Source organism: Cherax quadricarinatus, chromosome 26 (assembly GCF_038502225.1).
Source record: "Cherax quadricarinatus isolate ZL_2023a chromosome 26, ASM3850222v1, whole genome shotgun sequence".
Classification (NCBI taxonomy): Eukaryota; Metazoa; Arthropoda; class Malacostraca; order Decapoda; family Parastacidae; genus Cherax; species Cherax quadricarinatus.
In genome coordinates this window covers 13,723,784-13,740,443 of record NC_091317.1, presented here as the reverse complement: position 1 = coordinate 13,740,443, position 16,660 = coordinate 13,723,784, and the positions used below count along the sequence as shown (strand labels likewise).

The window sequence follows — 16,660 nt, the reverse complement described above, 5'->3', positions numbered from 1 at the left end:
GTGGTAGTGCAGGCAGAGGGCGTGGTGGTGCAGGTAGAGGGCGTGGGGTGCAGGTAGAGGGCGTGATTATGCAGGTAGAGGGCGTGGTGGTGTAGGTAGAGGGCGTATTGGTACAGATAGAGGGCGTGGTGGTGCAGATAGAGGGCGTGGTGGCGCAGGTAGAGGGCGTGGTGGCGCAGGTAGAGGGCGTGGTGGTGCAGGTAGAGGGCGTGGTGGTGCAGGTAGAGGGCGTGATGGTGCAGGTAGAAAGCGTGATGGTGCAGACAGAGAGCGTGGCGGTGCAGGTAGAGGGCGTGGTGTCTCAGGTAGAGGGCGTGGTGATGCAGGTAAAGGACGTGGTTGGTGCAGGTAGAGGGCGTGGTTATTACAGCTATGGCATGTCGAGGTATTCCTTCGTAAAGGCAAGACTGCTTCCCGCCGTCACTCATCCAGCTACTAACCAGACCCAACAGTGTTGAACCTGATTGACTTACCTAGACGGATGTCACCCACGGAGCCACACCCTCGTGACGGAAGGTTTCTAACGCACCCTCTGTTAAATGCCCTTGTAGCACACTTGTCGATTCCTCTCACAACCAATTATCTGACTTTCAGAGTACCACACAGAGTATAATTATTTAATATTCAGAAAAAAAGAGTTGATAGTTGTCATAGGAGAAAGTAATTTGAAGTATCCAAGTAGGTAAAAATCCCACCGTTTCAACTGGTGGCCTGACCATGAAGAAGTTCTAGTTTGTAAAGTAAAAGGACACAAGTGCAACTAATGTGACATTTATTGTGGCAACGTTTCGCTCTCCAGGAGCTTTATCAAGCCATTACTTGGCTTGATAAAGCTCCTGGAGAGCGAAACGTTGCCACAATAAATGTCACATTAGTTGCACTTGTGTCCTTTTACTTTACATATTGTCGGTAATTCAACTTTATTACAAGTTCTAGTTTAAAGCTTCCTCTGAAGAATTAGGAGAATACACCAGCCACTTCGGGCAGTGCGACTAGGTTTACGTGGGGGAAAATTGGAAGACTTGTACACCAGAATTTATGACCACAAGCATTACCGGTGATCCTTGGTGTATTTGTGTCATAAAAAGTCATGAGGAACATCTCATGCATTAGCAAGATAAACTGATGCACATATAGCCAGACTTGAGATGACGTGGGTGCCTCGAAGTGTCAGTCATCGCCACCTCCAACACCATTGTTCCTAGCTGGTACTTATAACATTTCCACAACTTCACCCATATGATTTTAGAACATGCTTCATCGGCACTGTCACGTGACATGGCCATAAGATATACCTTTCTTCACTTTCGGCGTGCTGCACTCCATTAGCACTACTCTAGGTAAACTCCAGATATGCTCCTGGCTGCTATACTGTACATTATCTGTATTCTCTCATACTCATTATGTGTTGGAAGTGGTCGAGGTCCCAGTACCGAAACGTCTTCAATAAAGGTGTTCTAAGTGTTGAACTATCCTTCAGCTTATGTTAGCTTAAGTTATGTTAGCATTGGTTAAGTTAGATTTGGTTAGGGTAGGTTAATATTGGATAGGGGAGAAATAATCTAGCATATGTTATATTAGGTTAGAATAGGTTACGTCATGGATCAACTGACCAGCTTGAGCATTTTAATCATAATTAATGAAAGTATTGTTATGTTAAAAAAAGAGGTATATTAAATTCTTGTGAGTCATATATAAAGTTGCTCTAATTCCATTTTAAATAACTAAATTTACAAGCTAAGAGTTATTATCCTGCCTCAGCTCATTTACAAGCTAAGAACTGTTATCCTGCCTCAGCTCATTTACAAGCTAAGAACTGTTATCCTGCCTCAGCTCATTTACAAGCTAAGAACTGTTATCCTGCCTCATCTCATTTACAAGCTAAGAACTGTTATCCTGCCTCATGTCATTTACAAGCTAAGAACTGTTATCCTGCCTCAGCTCATTTACAAGCTAAGAGCTGTTATCCTGCCTCATCTCATTTACAAGCTAAGAACTGTTATCCTGCCTCAGCTCATTTACAAGTTAAGAACTGTTATCCTGCCTCATGTCATTTACAAGCTAAGAACTGTTATCCTGCCTCATCTCATTTACAAGCTAAGAACTGTTATCCTGCCTCAGCTCATTTACAAGCTAAGAACTGTTATCCTGCCTCATCTCATTTACAAGCTAAGAACTGTTATCCTGCCTCATCTCATTTACAAGCTAAGAACTGTTATCCTGCCTCAGCTCATTTACAGGATAAGAACTATCATCCTACCTCAGCTCATTTCAAAGTCGAGCACTACCACCCTCTGGGATGCGACTCACAACAGTCGACTAACAACCTTGGTATCTGTGGCAGCAGTAATAGTATATAATATCGATAAGATGATGAATAAGACACATGTGTAATACCTGGGTATCTTCATTCAGTTTAAGTTTAATACCTATTATGCACCCATCCTGTGGACGGTAGTCAAAAGATTACAGAAGCACATAATGGGTCCAGGGACTGGTCCAGTATCTTTATTCTGAAGACGTTTCGCCAACCAGTGGCTTTATCAATTCAAAACAGAGAATATTTGAAGGTACTGAAACTTCAGACAGTAAACTCCAGTACAAGACCAGGCAATCAGTCCTTCAGCCTAGGTGAAGGTATTCATCACCGTAGTCACTAGGAATACGTAGTGCTGATGACCGTAATCATCAGGACTACGGTAGTGAGCGCCTTCTTATTCATCACCTACGTAACTACTTACTGCTAGGTGAACACATCGACTGGTATATGAAAACATGCCCAGTGTTTCCAACTATGCCGGAGATCAAACCACAGACCCTCAGTATGTAAGCTGAGAGCACTATCAACACAACCCAGTATTGCCCTTCAGCAACATCAAGGTGGGTCCTTGAAGGCAAAACGTCAAGGTGAATACATGTAAATGTCCTGTAGGTCGATCGCTAGCGTACTCAGTCCACACACTGAAGTCCGGAGTACGAATCCCCGGTACGGCTGGATAACATCAGGACGTGTTTCCATAAGACACCTGCTGTCCCTGTTCATCCATCAGTATAAAATAGGTGCCTGGGTGTTCGTCGACTGGAGTGGATCCCATCCTGGGACAAAACTGACCTAATTTGCACGAAATGCTCAGCATAACAAGTGGGTTACTATATAGTAGTATGTCATTGATGTCAGCTAGGACTGTATACCTTGTACATGTACTTCTAGAAATAAAGATATTATTATTATTATTATTATTATTATTATTATTATTATTATTATTATTATTATTATTATTATTAATGTCCTTGTTTAAATTATTATTATTATTATTATAATCAAAAAGAAGTCCTTGTTTAAAGAGTTGGGAAAACGGACAGTGTGAGAATCATCTGTACTACTCTCCTACTCTCCTGCAGGATGCACCATCGAGTACTGGGAAGCCATTTGATGCTAGGGAAGGGCTCTTGATCTAAGGAGTTGCAACTATCCTCCACTTTCTTGAATTAAAATTGACTACCTTCCACTTCTGAGGTGTTGTATCACCCTTATGGGTTTAGCGCTTCCCCCCCAAAAAAAAAATAATCTTGGATTATTATTATTATAATCAAAAAGAAGCAAATAATCTTGGAGAATACACAATGCAGTCATTGTGTTCGTGGTGCCCGACAGAGTGTGTCCCTGGGCACAATGTATCTATCCATGGTGCCCAGTGGAACATCCTACTTTGGCGGAGCAGGAGTGACCGTGACGGAGCTGGCCGCCCATACTGATAGCCCTTGGCCATGGCGGGCAGACCACACCCACTGTGTCACCATCATCAGGGCTTCGTTATATTGTACGCCACCTGCATCCAACCACCACATCCTGTAAATACCTCAGTAACCACTCGCACTTTTAAACAATGTAAATGTCGTTAAAGAGAAGGAAAGTTGTCAGACAGACATGCACAATGTCACCACTCACAGGGTGACCCATCTGGGTCAGCCTATAACCAAGGCAATCCACTTGATCCTCCTTCAGTGAACAACTAGTTCCTGACCAATATTATACTAAGTTATATTTGGTTGCGGCTCTGAACAAAAATTTTTTCTTTCATAACAAGTATGAAAGACTTGAAATCTTAGGACATTTATTGAAGTGAATATTATTGTTTCGTTGATAAGCACTGATGTCCTGAGAAGAATTCTAGTTTTTCCAACTTGCTTTGAATTATATTTCTTCAAGCTCAATTATTTTCACATTAATTATTCTTTATGATCCTCGTAACGCATCAATGATATAGTAAGATTAAATTATTTGTCTTATGCATTTGGACCTGTGACCTGTAGCTCAATGACAAAACACTCGACTCACAATTGAAGAAATCCTAGTTCGACTCCGGGCACGGCGAGACGAGTGGGGAAGAATCGGCCTAAGCTATTCTATAGTCGTATAAAATAATAGTAATATAAAAATTTAATTCACCAGTCTAAATAATAATGGGAAAATGACCAAGAAGTCTGCAAGGTACTCAATAAAACATTCCAGAAAGTATTTAGCGTTGGACAAAGAATATTACCAACCTTGACAAAGAACATACCAAACCAAGATAAAAAGCGAACACGAGAACATAAAATAGTGACAACAGAAAAGGTAAACAATAGGGACTGGATACAAGCAAGAAAAACAGAGAGAGCTATATCAAAGCTCACCTTGATTATTGAAGGACGGGAGTTCCACGATAAACTAAGATAAATCTTATCGTAGATACACTGAGAGATAAAACTTCCCATTTTTATATGCAGAGAAATATACGTCTCGGTATATATACACCAAGAGACAACACAATTCTTGATGTATTTATACCATTAAGAGAAACACACATATTTTTTTATTTTTTTTTTTATTTTAGAAACACACATATTGGTATGTATACACCACGAGACGTATCTCTTGGGGTTTATACAGTGTATATACGCTGTATATACTCTTGGGGCCACATGAAAGTAATGACAGATCAGAGTCAAGGTGAAGATATCCCGGCTAAGAAGAAGCAAGTATACTTTCCCACCATCCTGTTTAACCATAAATCATGATCATTTTGGAATAAATTGTACATAAATTCCACTAATTCTGATGCCCTCAACACCGCTGCAATGTACAAAAATAATCACATTTTGGTCCATTGTTAACTTTAATCTACCACCCTTGCGAGAGCACTAATTTAAAAACCAATTTATTGCCATAATTGAAGTCATTATCTTTTTTTTCGTAAATAGTTCCTTATTTCTGTAATTTCCTTAGCCAACAGAATGTTGGGGACTAGTTCCTGGACCCCTTATGTGTTTCTGCATCCCGGTGATTACCATCCGAGAGATGGACGAGGGAAGCATAATACTTTTCAAACTAATCTTGCGAGTCCTCTAACAATTCGTATAGTTTCCCATCGTTCACCTGCTTAGAGGTAGAGCATTTCGCTCACAATCGAAGGAATCCGGGTTCAATTCCGGATGAGGCCAGACGCAGAGGCAACACTCCTAACACCTGTTACAAACGTCCATTTATTAGTAAATAAATATTTAGGAATTAGCTTACTACTCTGGGTTGCATCCTAAAATAATAAATCTATGGTTTTACTAAGCGTAGGAATAAATTTGTACATGACTCTTGTTATCCTACTAAAATAAGTTTTCTACAACTAAAATATAAATACTTAATTAGTACATTGTGGCAACAGACTGCCCCTGTACCCACAAGGTTCATCTCTCACTCTTCCTTAAAAGAGAAAGGAGTCGTGGGCTTCTATCTTTTTGTGCTCTGGATTAGGAGACAGCACACACTGAGCAAGTTCATGGCTCTTTTTCTTCTTATCTTCTTTATTTTCATTATTATTATTATTATTATTATTATTATTATTATTATTATTATTATTATTATTATTATTATTATTATTATTATTATTATTATTATTATTACCATTAATTTTATTATTTACCTTACACCCATACTGTGGGCGGTAGTTACCTCATATCCAATCTGTTTATCGAATCCGGGTTCGTTAGCTCAGAAGGGCAGCGTGGGCGCCGTGAGTTGTTATATGAAGCTGCAGCGGTCATGCCCATGCTGCCCACACCTTATTAAGCCTCCATCGACGGAGAGAACATGGGCGTCACTTTATCACAGTTTTATGCAATTATCATTATAATGGTGTTTATAATGAGGCAGTCGGTGAGTGTCTCGTGCCTTTCTTGCATCCGGCTTCATGCCGATAAATTGTTTCTTCTGCGTCCTCGGAACAAATCTGAATCACTCTCAATCCTCTAACCTACTGCATGATCCGTAAGGATTTAGCGTTCCCAATAATAATAATAATAATAATAATAATAATAATAATAATAATAATAATAATAATAATAATAATAATAATAATAATAATAATATTCTTGTATCCGGGTGACATGGGAGTCCACTCTGTAATATATTTTGGCTGGCCAGCTTTCACTGATCCTTCCCTCCACGGAGTGTTCGGGACTACACACGTAGTTTTCTCGCAGGCTCAGTGTATATGCGTGTAACATACAGGCGAAGGCGAAGAATCACAGAGCTGTTCAAAGGCCTGGGCCAGTCTGTCTTAAATGCTGACAGAGGCACTGACCAGAGAAATAGCAGAGATCGAACTTAAGCTTAAGGAATCATACAGGAGCCGATAAACACAGGAAGAACTCAAATAAATAAATATAAATATATTTATTTTATGCCAAATCTAGGGCAAAAACCGTATTCAGAATTGGGCCCCTGCCTAAACGAAATGGGACTTACACAGATGACAGCAAAGCAATGAGTGAGATACTAAAGTCCCAAATATGACTCAGCATTTAGTAAGCCATTAATCAGACTAAGGGTTGACAATCTAAATGAATTTTTTTATAACCGAGACTCAAAATTTGGTATTTCAATAATTTCTGATATAATCCTAACACCACAAGACTTTGAAAAAAACAATAAATGACATGCCCACACTGCCTCGTGGAACTCCGTATCCATCAAGAACTGCAAGAAATCCCTTTCATGTGCCTTAAATATTCTATGGAGAGGAAGCATAGACACAGGGGTCATCCCACAGTCACTAAACAACAACGGATATAGCCCATTCCGCAAAGGTGGCAGTAAAGCAATTGCAAAGAATTACAGATTGATAGCACTAAAGTCCCACATCATCAAAATCTTTGAAAATGTTCCAACAAGCAAGATCGCCAACCACTTGGAAACCCAACAACTGCACAACCCACGACAGCATGGGTTTAAAGTAGGTCGCCTCTCACAACTACTGGACCACTATGACATGGTCTTGGATGCACTGGAGGACAAACAAAATTCAGATCTAGTACACAGACTTTGCGAAAGCCTTCGACAAATACGCTCATGCTGTAATAGAATACAAAATTCGTGATAAAGAAATAACAAGAAAAATGGGAAGATGGATCTATAATTTCCTAACAAATAGAACACAAAAAGTAATAATTAACAGTAAAGTCAGTGGAGGCTACGGTGAACAGCTGTGTTTGACAAAGCACAGCACTCGCTCCCATCCTTTTCCTCATCCTAGTAGCCTGGATTATACCGGTCTACGCCCCTACGGCCTGGTCTGAGACCAGGCCTCGTGGTGGGTCAGGGTCTGATCAGTTAGACTGTTACTGCTGGCCGCATGCAAACTGACGTACGAACTACAGCCTGGCTGGTAAGGTACTGACTTTAGGTGCCTGTCCAGTGCCTTCCAGAAGATAGCCAGGTGTCTATTGGTAATCCCCCTTATGTATGCTGGGAGGCAGTTGAACAGTCTTGGGCCCCTGACACTTGCTGTGTTGTTTCTCAGTGTACTCGTGGTGCCAAACTTGCACACGAAAATCACTCCATAGAGAGTGATTTCCATGTGCAAGTTTGGTACTAATCACTCTAGGATTTTCAAAGTTTATATTATCATGTATCTCTCTCGCCTGCATTCCAGGGAATACAAATCAAGGGGCTTCAACGGTTTCCTGTTATTTAGGTGCTTTATCATATTTATGTGTGCTGTGAAAGTTATTTGTACACTCTCCAGGTCAGCAATTTCGCCTGCTTTAAAGGGGCAGTTAGTGTAAAGTAGTATTCCAGCCTAGAGAGAACTAGCAATTTGAAGAGAATCATCATGGGCTTGGCGTCAATTGTTCTGAAGGTCAATATATCTGAAATGCGTAGGGAGACACTGGTCAGAGAAATAGCAAGCATCGAACTTAAGCTAAAGGAATCTTATAGGAGTCAGGAATCGCGGGAAGAACTAAAAGCCATAAATGAAATCGAAAGAAACCCAAAGTATTTCTTCTCCTATGCCAAATCAAAGTCGAGAACAACGTCCAGTACTGGGCCCCTACTTAAACAAGATGGGTCCTACACAGATGACAGCAAGGAAATGAGTGAGCTACTCAAGTCCCAATATGACTCAGTTTTTAGCAAGCCGCTAACCAGACTGAGAGTCGAAGATCAAAATGAATTTTTTATGAGAGAGCCACAGAATTTGGTTAACACAAGCCTATCTGATGTTATCCTGACGCCAAATGACTTCGAACAGGCGATAAATGACATGCCCATGCACTCTGCCCCAGGGCCAGACTCATCGAAATCCGTGTTCATCAAGAACTGCAGGAAGCCCCTATCACGAGCTTTTACCATCCTATGGAGAGGGAGCATGGACACGGGGGTCGTCCCACAGTTACTAAAAACAACAGACATAGCCCCACTCCACAAAGGGGGCAGTAAAGCAATAGCAAAGAACACAGACCGACAGCACTAACATCCATATCATAAAAATCTTTGAAAGGGTCCTAAGAAGCAAGATCACCACCCATCTAGATACTCATAAATTACACAACCCAGGGCAACATGGGTTTAGAACAGGTCGCTCCTGTCTGTCTCAACTATTGGATCACTACGACAAGGTCCTAGATGTACTAGAAGACAAAAAGAATGCAGATGTAATATATACAGAGTTTGCAAAAGCCTTCGACAAGTGTGACCATGGCGTAATATCGCACAAAATGCGTGCTAAAGGAATAACAGGAAAAGTCGGTCGATGGATCTATAATTTCCTCACTAACAGAACACAGAGAGTAGTCGTCAACAGAGTAAAGTCCGAGGCAGCTACGGTGAAAAGCTCTGTTCCACAAGGCACAGTACTCGCTCCCATCTTGTTCCTCATCCTCATATTTGACATAGACAAGGATGTCAGCCACAGCACCGTGTCTTCCTTTGCAGATGACATCCGAATCTGCATGACAGTGTCTTCCATTGCAGACACTGCAAGGCTCCAGGCGGACATCAACCAAATCTTTCAGTGGGCTGCAGAAAACAATATGAAGTTCAACGATGAGAAATTTCAATTACTCAGATATGGTAAACACGAGGAAATTAAATCTTCATCAGAGTACAAAACAAATTCTGGCCACAAAATAGAGCGAAACACCAACGTCAAAGACCTGGGAGTGATCATGTCGGAGGATCTCACCTTCAAGGACCACAGCATTATATCAATCGCATCTGCTAGAAAAATGACAGGATGGATAATGAGAACCTTCAAAACTAGAGATGCCAAGCCCATGATGACACTCTTCAGGTCACTTGTTTTATCTAGCCTAGAATATTGCTGCGCACTAACGGTACCTTTCAAGGCAGGTGAAATTGCTGACCTAGAAAATGTACAGAGAGCCTTCACGGCACGCATAACGGAGATAAAACACCTAAATTACTGGGAGCGCTTGAGGTTCCTGAACCTGTATTCCCTGGAACGCAGGCGGGAGAGATACATGATTATATACACCTGGAAAATCCTAGAAGGACTAGTACCTAACTTGCACACGAAAATCGCTCACTACGAAAGCAAACAACTTGGCAGACGATGCACCATCCCCCCAATGAAAAGCAGGGGTGTCACTAGCACGTTAAGAGACCATACAATAAGTGTCAGGGGCCCGAGACTGTTCAACTGCCTCCCAGCATACATAAGAGGGATTACCAACAGACCCCTGGCAGTCTTCAAGCTGGCACTGGACAAGCACCTAAAGTTGGTTCCTGACCAGCCGGGCTGTGGCTCGTGCGTTGGTTTGCGTGCAGCCAGCAGTAACAGCCTGGTTGATCAGGCTCTGATCCACCAGGAGGCCTGGTCACAGACCGGGCCGCGGGGGCGTTGACCCCCGGAACTCTCTCCAGGTAAACTCCAGGTATCATTCTCCTGGCAGATACGATAGATACAATGTCGTGGTCTCTGAAGGCAAGATCCTCTGACAATATCACTCCTAGGTCCTTCACATTACTTTTCCGCTCAACTGTATGGTTAGAATATGTTGTATACCCTGATACAGTTTTAATTTCCTGAAGTTTTCCATATCTGAGTAGTTGAAATTTCTCTTCATTGAACTCCACATTTTTTTGAGTGGCCCATTTGAAGATTTGGTTGATGTCCGCTAGGAGTCTTGCGATGGAGGTCCCTGACATGGCAATTATGGTGTCATCTGCAAAGGAAGACACTGAGCTATGGCTTACATCTCTGTCCCTGTCAGATATGAGGACGAAGAATAGGGTGAAAGAGAGTACTGTACCTTGTGGAACAGAGCTTTTCATCGTAACTGCCTCGGACTTTACTCTGTTTACTATTACTCTTTGTGTTCCATTTATCATGAAGTTATAGAGCCATCAACCAACTTTTCCTGTTATTCCTTTATCACGCATTTTGTATGCTATTACACCATGGTCACACTTGTCGAAGGCTTTTGCAAAGTCTGTGTATACTACATCTGCATTTTGTTTATCCTCTACAGCATCCAGGACTTTGTCATTGTGGTCCACTAGCTGGGACAGGCAGGAGGGACCTGCTCTAAACCCGTGTTGCCCTGGGTTGTGTAATTGAAGAATATCTAGGTTGTTGGCGATCTGGCTTCTTAGAACCCTTTCAAAAATTTTCATGATATGGGATGTTAGTGCTATCGGTCTGTAGTTCTTTGTAATTGCTTTACTGCCACCTTTGTAGAGTGGGGTTGTCTGTTGCTTTTAGTGTGTGTGTGATACCCCTGTGTCCATGCTCCCTCTCCATAAAATGCTGAAGGCACCTGTTAGTTTAGTTTAGTTTAGTTTAATATCTTTATTATGCACCTCATACCCATCCTGTGGGTGGCAGTCAAAATATTACAGAGGTGGCTCGTACGTTGGTTTGCGTGCAGCCAGCAGCAACAGCCTGGTTGATCAGGCGCTGATCCACCAGGAGGCCTGGTCACAGACCGGGCCGCGGGGGCATTGACCCCCGAAACTCTCTCCAGGTAAACTCCAGGTACATAATGGGTCCAGGGACTGGACCCCAAAGTTATGATAGCTGAACTAGTTACTAAGGTAATGAACTCCAGGTAGATCTGTTCACAATCATGGCAAGTTACAAAGGTAATGAACCATTTACACCCATATACATGGTTATAATCATGAACAAATTACAAAGTAATGAGTCACTGACACGTCCACACCCGGTTACAATTGTAATGAGTTATAAATACAAATATTAAGGCACCTGATAGGGGCTTCTTGCAGTTTTTAATGAACAGGGAGTTCTATGAGTCTGGGTCTGGGGCAGAGTGCGTGGGCATGTCATTTATTACCTTTTCAAAATCTTGTGGTGTTAGGATAATATCAGAGATTTCTGAGATGACCAAATTTTGGGTCTCATTTATAAAGAATTCATTTGGACTGGGTAACGTCTCGCTAAATACTGAGTCGTATTGGGACTTAAGTGTCTCGCTCATTTCTAGGCTGTCATCTATGTATGTCCCATCTCGCCTAAGCAGGGGCCCAATACTGGATGTTGTTTTTCCCTTAGATTTGGCATAGATTTCAATTTCCTTTATGGCTTTTAGTTCTTCCTGCGATTCTTGTTTCCTGTAAGATTCCTTCAGCTATTTCATTGACCAGTGCCTCCCTTCGTATTTCACATATTTTGACCCCTCTCAGCAGCTCTGTGATTCTTCGTATTCGTCTGTATAGGGAGCGTCTCTCTCTAGTTTACATCTTCTCTTTCCTTTTCTTAATGGAATGTGCCGTGAGCAGATCTCAAGAACCACAGTTTATTTTTTGTAGGCAAAGGTCAGGATCCGTGTTGTTTAGGATGTCTTCCCAGCTTGTTTCATTTAAGACATGGTTGACTTGTTCCTATTGCATGTTTCTGTTATTGAAGTTGAATTTCGTGAAGACACCCTAATGACTGATCACATTTTGCTGGTCAGGAGTCCTGTACTCACCTATTTGTACTCACCTATTTGTGGTTGCAGGGGTCGAGTCACAGCTCCTGGCCCCGCCTCTTCGCTGTATACATGTCTGTACTTCTATTATGTTGTGATCTGAGTGTATTGTCTTTGATACGGTTATATTACGTATCAGATCGTCATTGTTAGTGAAGATGAGGTCCAGCGTATTTTCTAGTCTTGTAGGCTCTAATAGTACTGGTTTAAGGTGAATTTGGTGCAGAAATTTAATAGCAAGTATGAGGTAACCAACACCCAGGTACCTACTTACTGCTAGGTGAAGAGAGACACCAGGTATAAGGTGACTACCTAGGTACCTATTTAGTGCTAGGTGAAGAGGGACAACAGGTGTAAGGTGACTAACACCCAGGTACCTACTTACTGCTAGGTGAAGAGGGACAACAGGTGCAAGGTAACATGTGAGGTGACACAATACGGCTTACTCCGTGGTGGCCCTAAAATACTACTACTACAATAACGAAGATGTTTGGGTAAATAAGCCATATTAATTATGAATGTGGTTTTAAAAGACACTTGATCAAACTCTAGGAATTATCTGTTCGAAAACGTTTCGGTCCCAGAACCTTGATTAGAAGTGACGAAGGTCACACGGCCGAAACCTTTTCTCATAAATTATTATTATTATTATTTCTCATAATGACCTTGAGTTTTCTCACGTCTTTTAAGCAGCGCTGTATAGCCCTTGTGGGTTAGCGCTTCTTTTTGATTATAATAATAATAATCACGTCTTTTAAAACCACTTGTTGATATCAATTACCAAGATTTATACCCAATTTAAGTATACATACCGTATATACTTGTTTTCTGATTAATGTTTCAGATTTTTACAATGATTGCATAAAACACTGAATTACTTAGTGCCACTTAAGGACCACATTACAAAAACAAATCACTTTGACTTTTTTTTTTGGGGGGGGAGGGTTATTCTAGGTAATTTACACATATATTACTAGGAATGATAGTTGTATTTATGTGTACATGTACCTAAATAAGCTTACTTGTGGGAGGTTTCCCCTCAAGGAAGGTTCCTTGATGTTGGTGAGGGGCTCTTGATTTAGGGAATTGGATCTGTGCTCCAGTTCCCCGAATTAAGCCTGAATGCCTTCCACATCCCCCCCCAGGCGCTGTATAATCCTCCGGGTTTAGCGCTTCCCCCTTGATTATAATAATAATAATTGTGGGAGGTTCTTTGACGGCGATGAGTTGCTCTTGATCCAAGGAATTAGACCTGACCTTCCCTTCCCAGAATTGAATCTGTAAATAAGTTTATTTAGGCACATAAGTACAATTATCATACATAGTGTAAATTACCCACGATAACCCTTAAAAGTCAAAGCGACTTACCATTCTTCTAGTTGTATGATCCCATTGGGTTTAGCGCTTCCCACATGAATGTAATAATAATTCTACTATCATGACCCTTCTTTCCTTTCAAGGTGGATTTTAAACTCCAGGTAAACTCCAGGGGCTCTTGATCCAAGGAATTGGACCTATTCTTCCCTTAGGTCAAGCATAACTCTTGTTTCACAGGTGTAAGTTTATTAGGTACAGGTATACATAAGTACAATTATCATACATAATAACATATTTGTATGTTACCTAGGATAACCCAAAAAAGTCAGGAAAATTGATTAATTTCCACTGGGGTCCCTGGTGCTGTATGACCCATTTGCATTTAGCACTTCCCTCTAAATATAATATGTAATGCCAGGAAGCCGAATGGAAGTCAGTGATTGATTTTATTGAATTTTTGTTGGTTAAATCTGTATAATATGCCTTTTAAATACCCATAATATGTGTGCCTTCAAGACCATTGTAAAAAAAATTGTTATATGGTTATCATAAGTCAGATTCCATATAGGTATGTGAAATCAGTGTAAAAGTTTAAAATTATAAATGTGGCCTAAGTAAAAGTTATTATTTAAAGCCTGAATTAAAGCTCACATCTTTGGCTCCAGACAGGCAGGTATGTATGGTAAAAAACTAAGAAGTAAGTTTTTATTCAGGTGTATTTCATACCTAATGTGCATTTTATGTATTTTTTTGAGGGTGCACACATAATGAGCATACATATACAGTACCATACATTATATAGATTTAATCTAGGATATTCTTAAGTAGAGTACAGTACAGTATACCCTTAATTTACTGGAGTTCAGGTTAACAAATTATGTAAACATGGGAGAACATTCACTGGGTTAATTGATTAGGAAATAATTAACAAAGTAAATTGGTTGCAAAATGACTGATGCCCCCAAATACCATCAATCCCCTAAAGACCCCCTTAGACAAAAATAATAACAATAATGATTGTTCAAGACAAGTAACCAAGTCCCCTCTGCCAACCAGATTGCCACTCCTAAGCCCTTCCTGTATAAAAATTCTGGAGTCACACTTGCAGTCATGTAACTATCCAACCTGTCTTTTAAAGCTGGCCAAAATTCCCACTTTAATGATGCTACTTTGCAGTTTCTTCCAGTCATCTCCATTTTTTAATTTATTTCTGATTTTCCTCTTCTCTGTGTTTTTTCCTCTAATACTTGTCTTCTATTCCCACTCTTCTCCCTACCTCTACTCTCATTTTTCTTTCCTCCTTCATTTGTGCCCCTTCCTCCATCTCTGACCTTCATCCTCCATTTTTTCCCCCCACTTCATTCTTCAATCCACATCCCTCATTCCTTTTTTGAAATCCTTCATTACATAAAAGACTAACATTTCTATTTTTATTGACTTTTTACACAGCAGGAAGATACAGCTGGTGAGTATGGTGCAAGGTTTACTGAGCTCCAGGAGCCTGCACCCTAAGCACTTAGCATCAGTGTCGTTGCTGAGGAATTTTCACGTATCTGCTACTGAGCCAGAGACCCAGTTCCATGAAGTAAGGCTATTCAGAATTTTTTGTCCACTTAAATGATTAAATGCACTGAAGTGGAACAATTCACAACTAGCTCACAAATTAGAAATGTAGTACATGTATACATAATATTTTGATCCATACTACAACATTATCAAGTACTGTAGCAAGAAATTTTGTCTAGCTTACATTTCTAATTTGTGGGTTAGCTGCAAATGATTATAACCACTGTGCTGTGCTTTTTCTTCTTTGAAGGAAATGAACACAAGTGTATTTTCTTAGAAAACTGTTGAAAATGTTTTGGTTCTTGGACCATGATCACTTCCAATGAATGGGGAGTATGAGAGGAGTCAGGCTATATATAAGGGCAGAGCATTATTGTAGTGGTATCACTGATAGTAACTGGTAGTAATAGTGGTCAATAAAGGATGCCAAAACTGGGGAGGGATTTGTTTTATGGCTGTATTACATGAATCTCATAGAAGTATGGTATATTATTTGAGCTAAGACATTGTATACCTGGAGAGGGTTTCGGGGGTCATTGCCCCCGGAGGTCATTGCCCGGTCTGAGACCAGGTTTCATGGTGGATCAGGGTCTGATCAAACAGGCTGTTACTGCTGGACGCACACAAACTGACGTAAGAGCCACAGCCCGGCTGGTCGGGTACTGACTTATGTAACTGGATATATAACTGCCAACTTTTTTTAAACAATGGTGCTAGTGGTGATGATGAGTGAATCTTCAAGGCACCATTGTCACTTTAAATCAGGTTTTTCATATTTGTCCCCTCATATCTGCAGATGTTTGCAATCTTACTACATTTCTTATTACATCTAGTTTAATTTGAACAAAAAATATATACCACGAATAACAAAAAAAGGCACTATACGAAGGCAGTCATAGTAACTTGCATTTTGTCATGTATTCAGTACACATATTTATTGTATCATGAAGAATTCTACAGTGTTTTATAAATCTTGTTTAATTTCTTAATTTTAGAAAAGCAGTTGTCCACTGAAACTAATGATGTATTAAACATGTGCATATCTTAATCATTTACAGATAAAAGATGCAAATTCTGGGAAAGTACGAAGAATAGCCTACAAGAAACTTAATGGATCACGTTCTCATGGACTGATTTATGTCCCAGGATTTATGTCAAACATGTCAGGAACAAAATCTGCAGAGCTGCACCTGTTTTGCCAGAAGTATGGTTTTCCATATGTCAGGTAAGATTTTATTTGGCAGAACTATTTTAGTTTTGATTTATCCTACATGACTTGATTTAGCTATACTGTATTATCACATGAAATGGGAGTTTTTTTTTACTATGCCATCTGTTTCCCACCAAGATAGGGGTGAACCTAAAGAAGGAAAATCATTGATTATCATTCAGTCAGTTGCTGTCTTGCAAGAAGTACATGGACATCACTATTCAGATGACTGTATGATGTATAAACTGTTGTGCTAATATATCTACTCTGTTTTAAATACCATTGTAAAGTTCT

At 40.5% G+C, this 16,660-nt stretch overlaps 1 protein-coding gene across 2 annotated transcripts in view; it reads left to right on the top strand.

The window, feature by feature from the left end:
* The first annotated feature begins 3,718 nt into the window (after positions 1 to 3,718).
* Positions 3,719 to 16,660, top strand: part of LOC128691703 (palmitoyl-protein thioesterase ABHD10, mitochondrial) — a 32,813-nt gene continuing 19,871 nt past the window's right edge. The window contains exons 1-3 of one of the 2 annotated variants that reach the window (XM_053780581.2): positions 3,719 to 3,852; positions 15,040 to 15,175; positions 16,215 to 16,381. In XM_053780581.2, the coding sequence (XP_053636556.1) occupies positions 15,062 to 15,175; positions 16,215 to 16,381 (281 nt within the window). In that variant the 5' untranslated portion in view covers positions 3,719 to 3,852; positions 15,040 to 15,061. Of the gene's footprint in view, positions 3,853 to 12,632; positions 12,768 to 15,039; positions 15,176 to 16,214; positions 16,382 to 16,660 lie in introns of those variants that run through there. The other variant, XM_053780580.2, reaches the window with a different exon arrangement.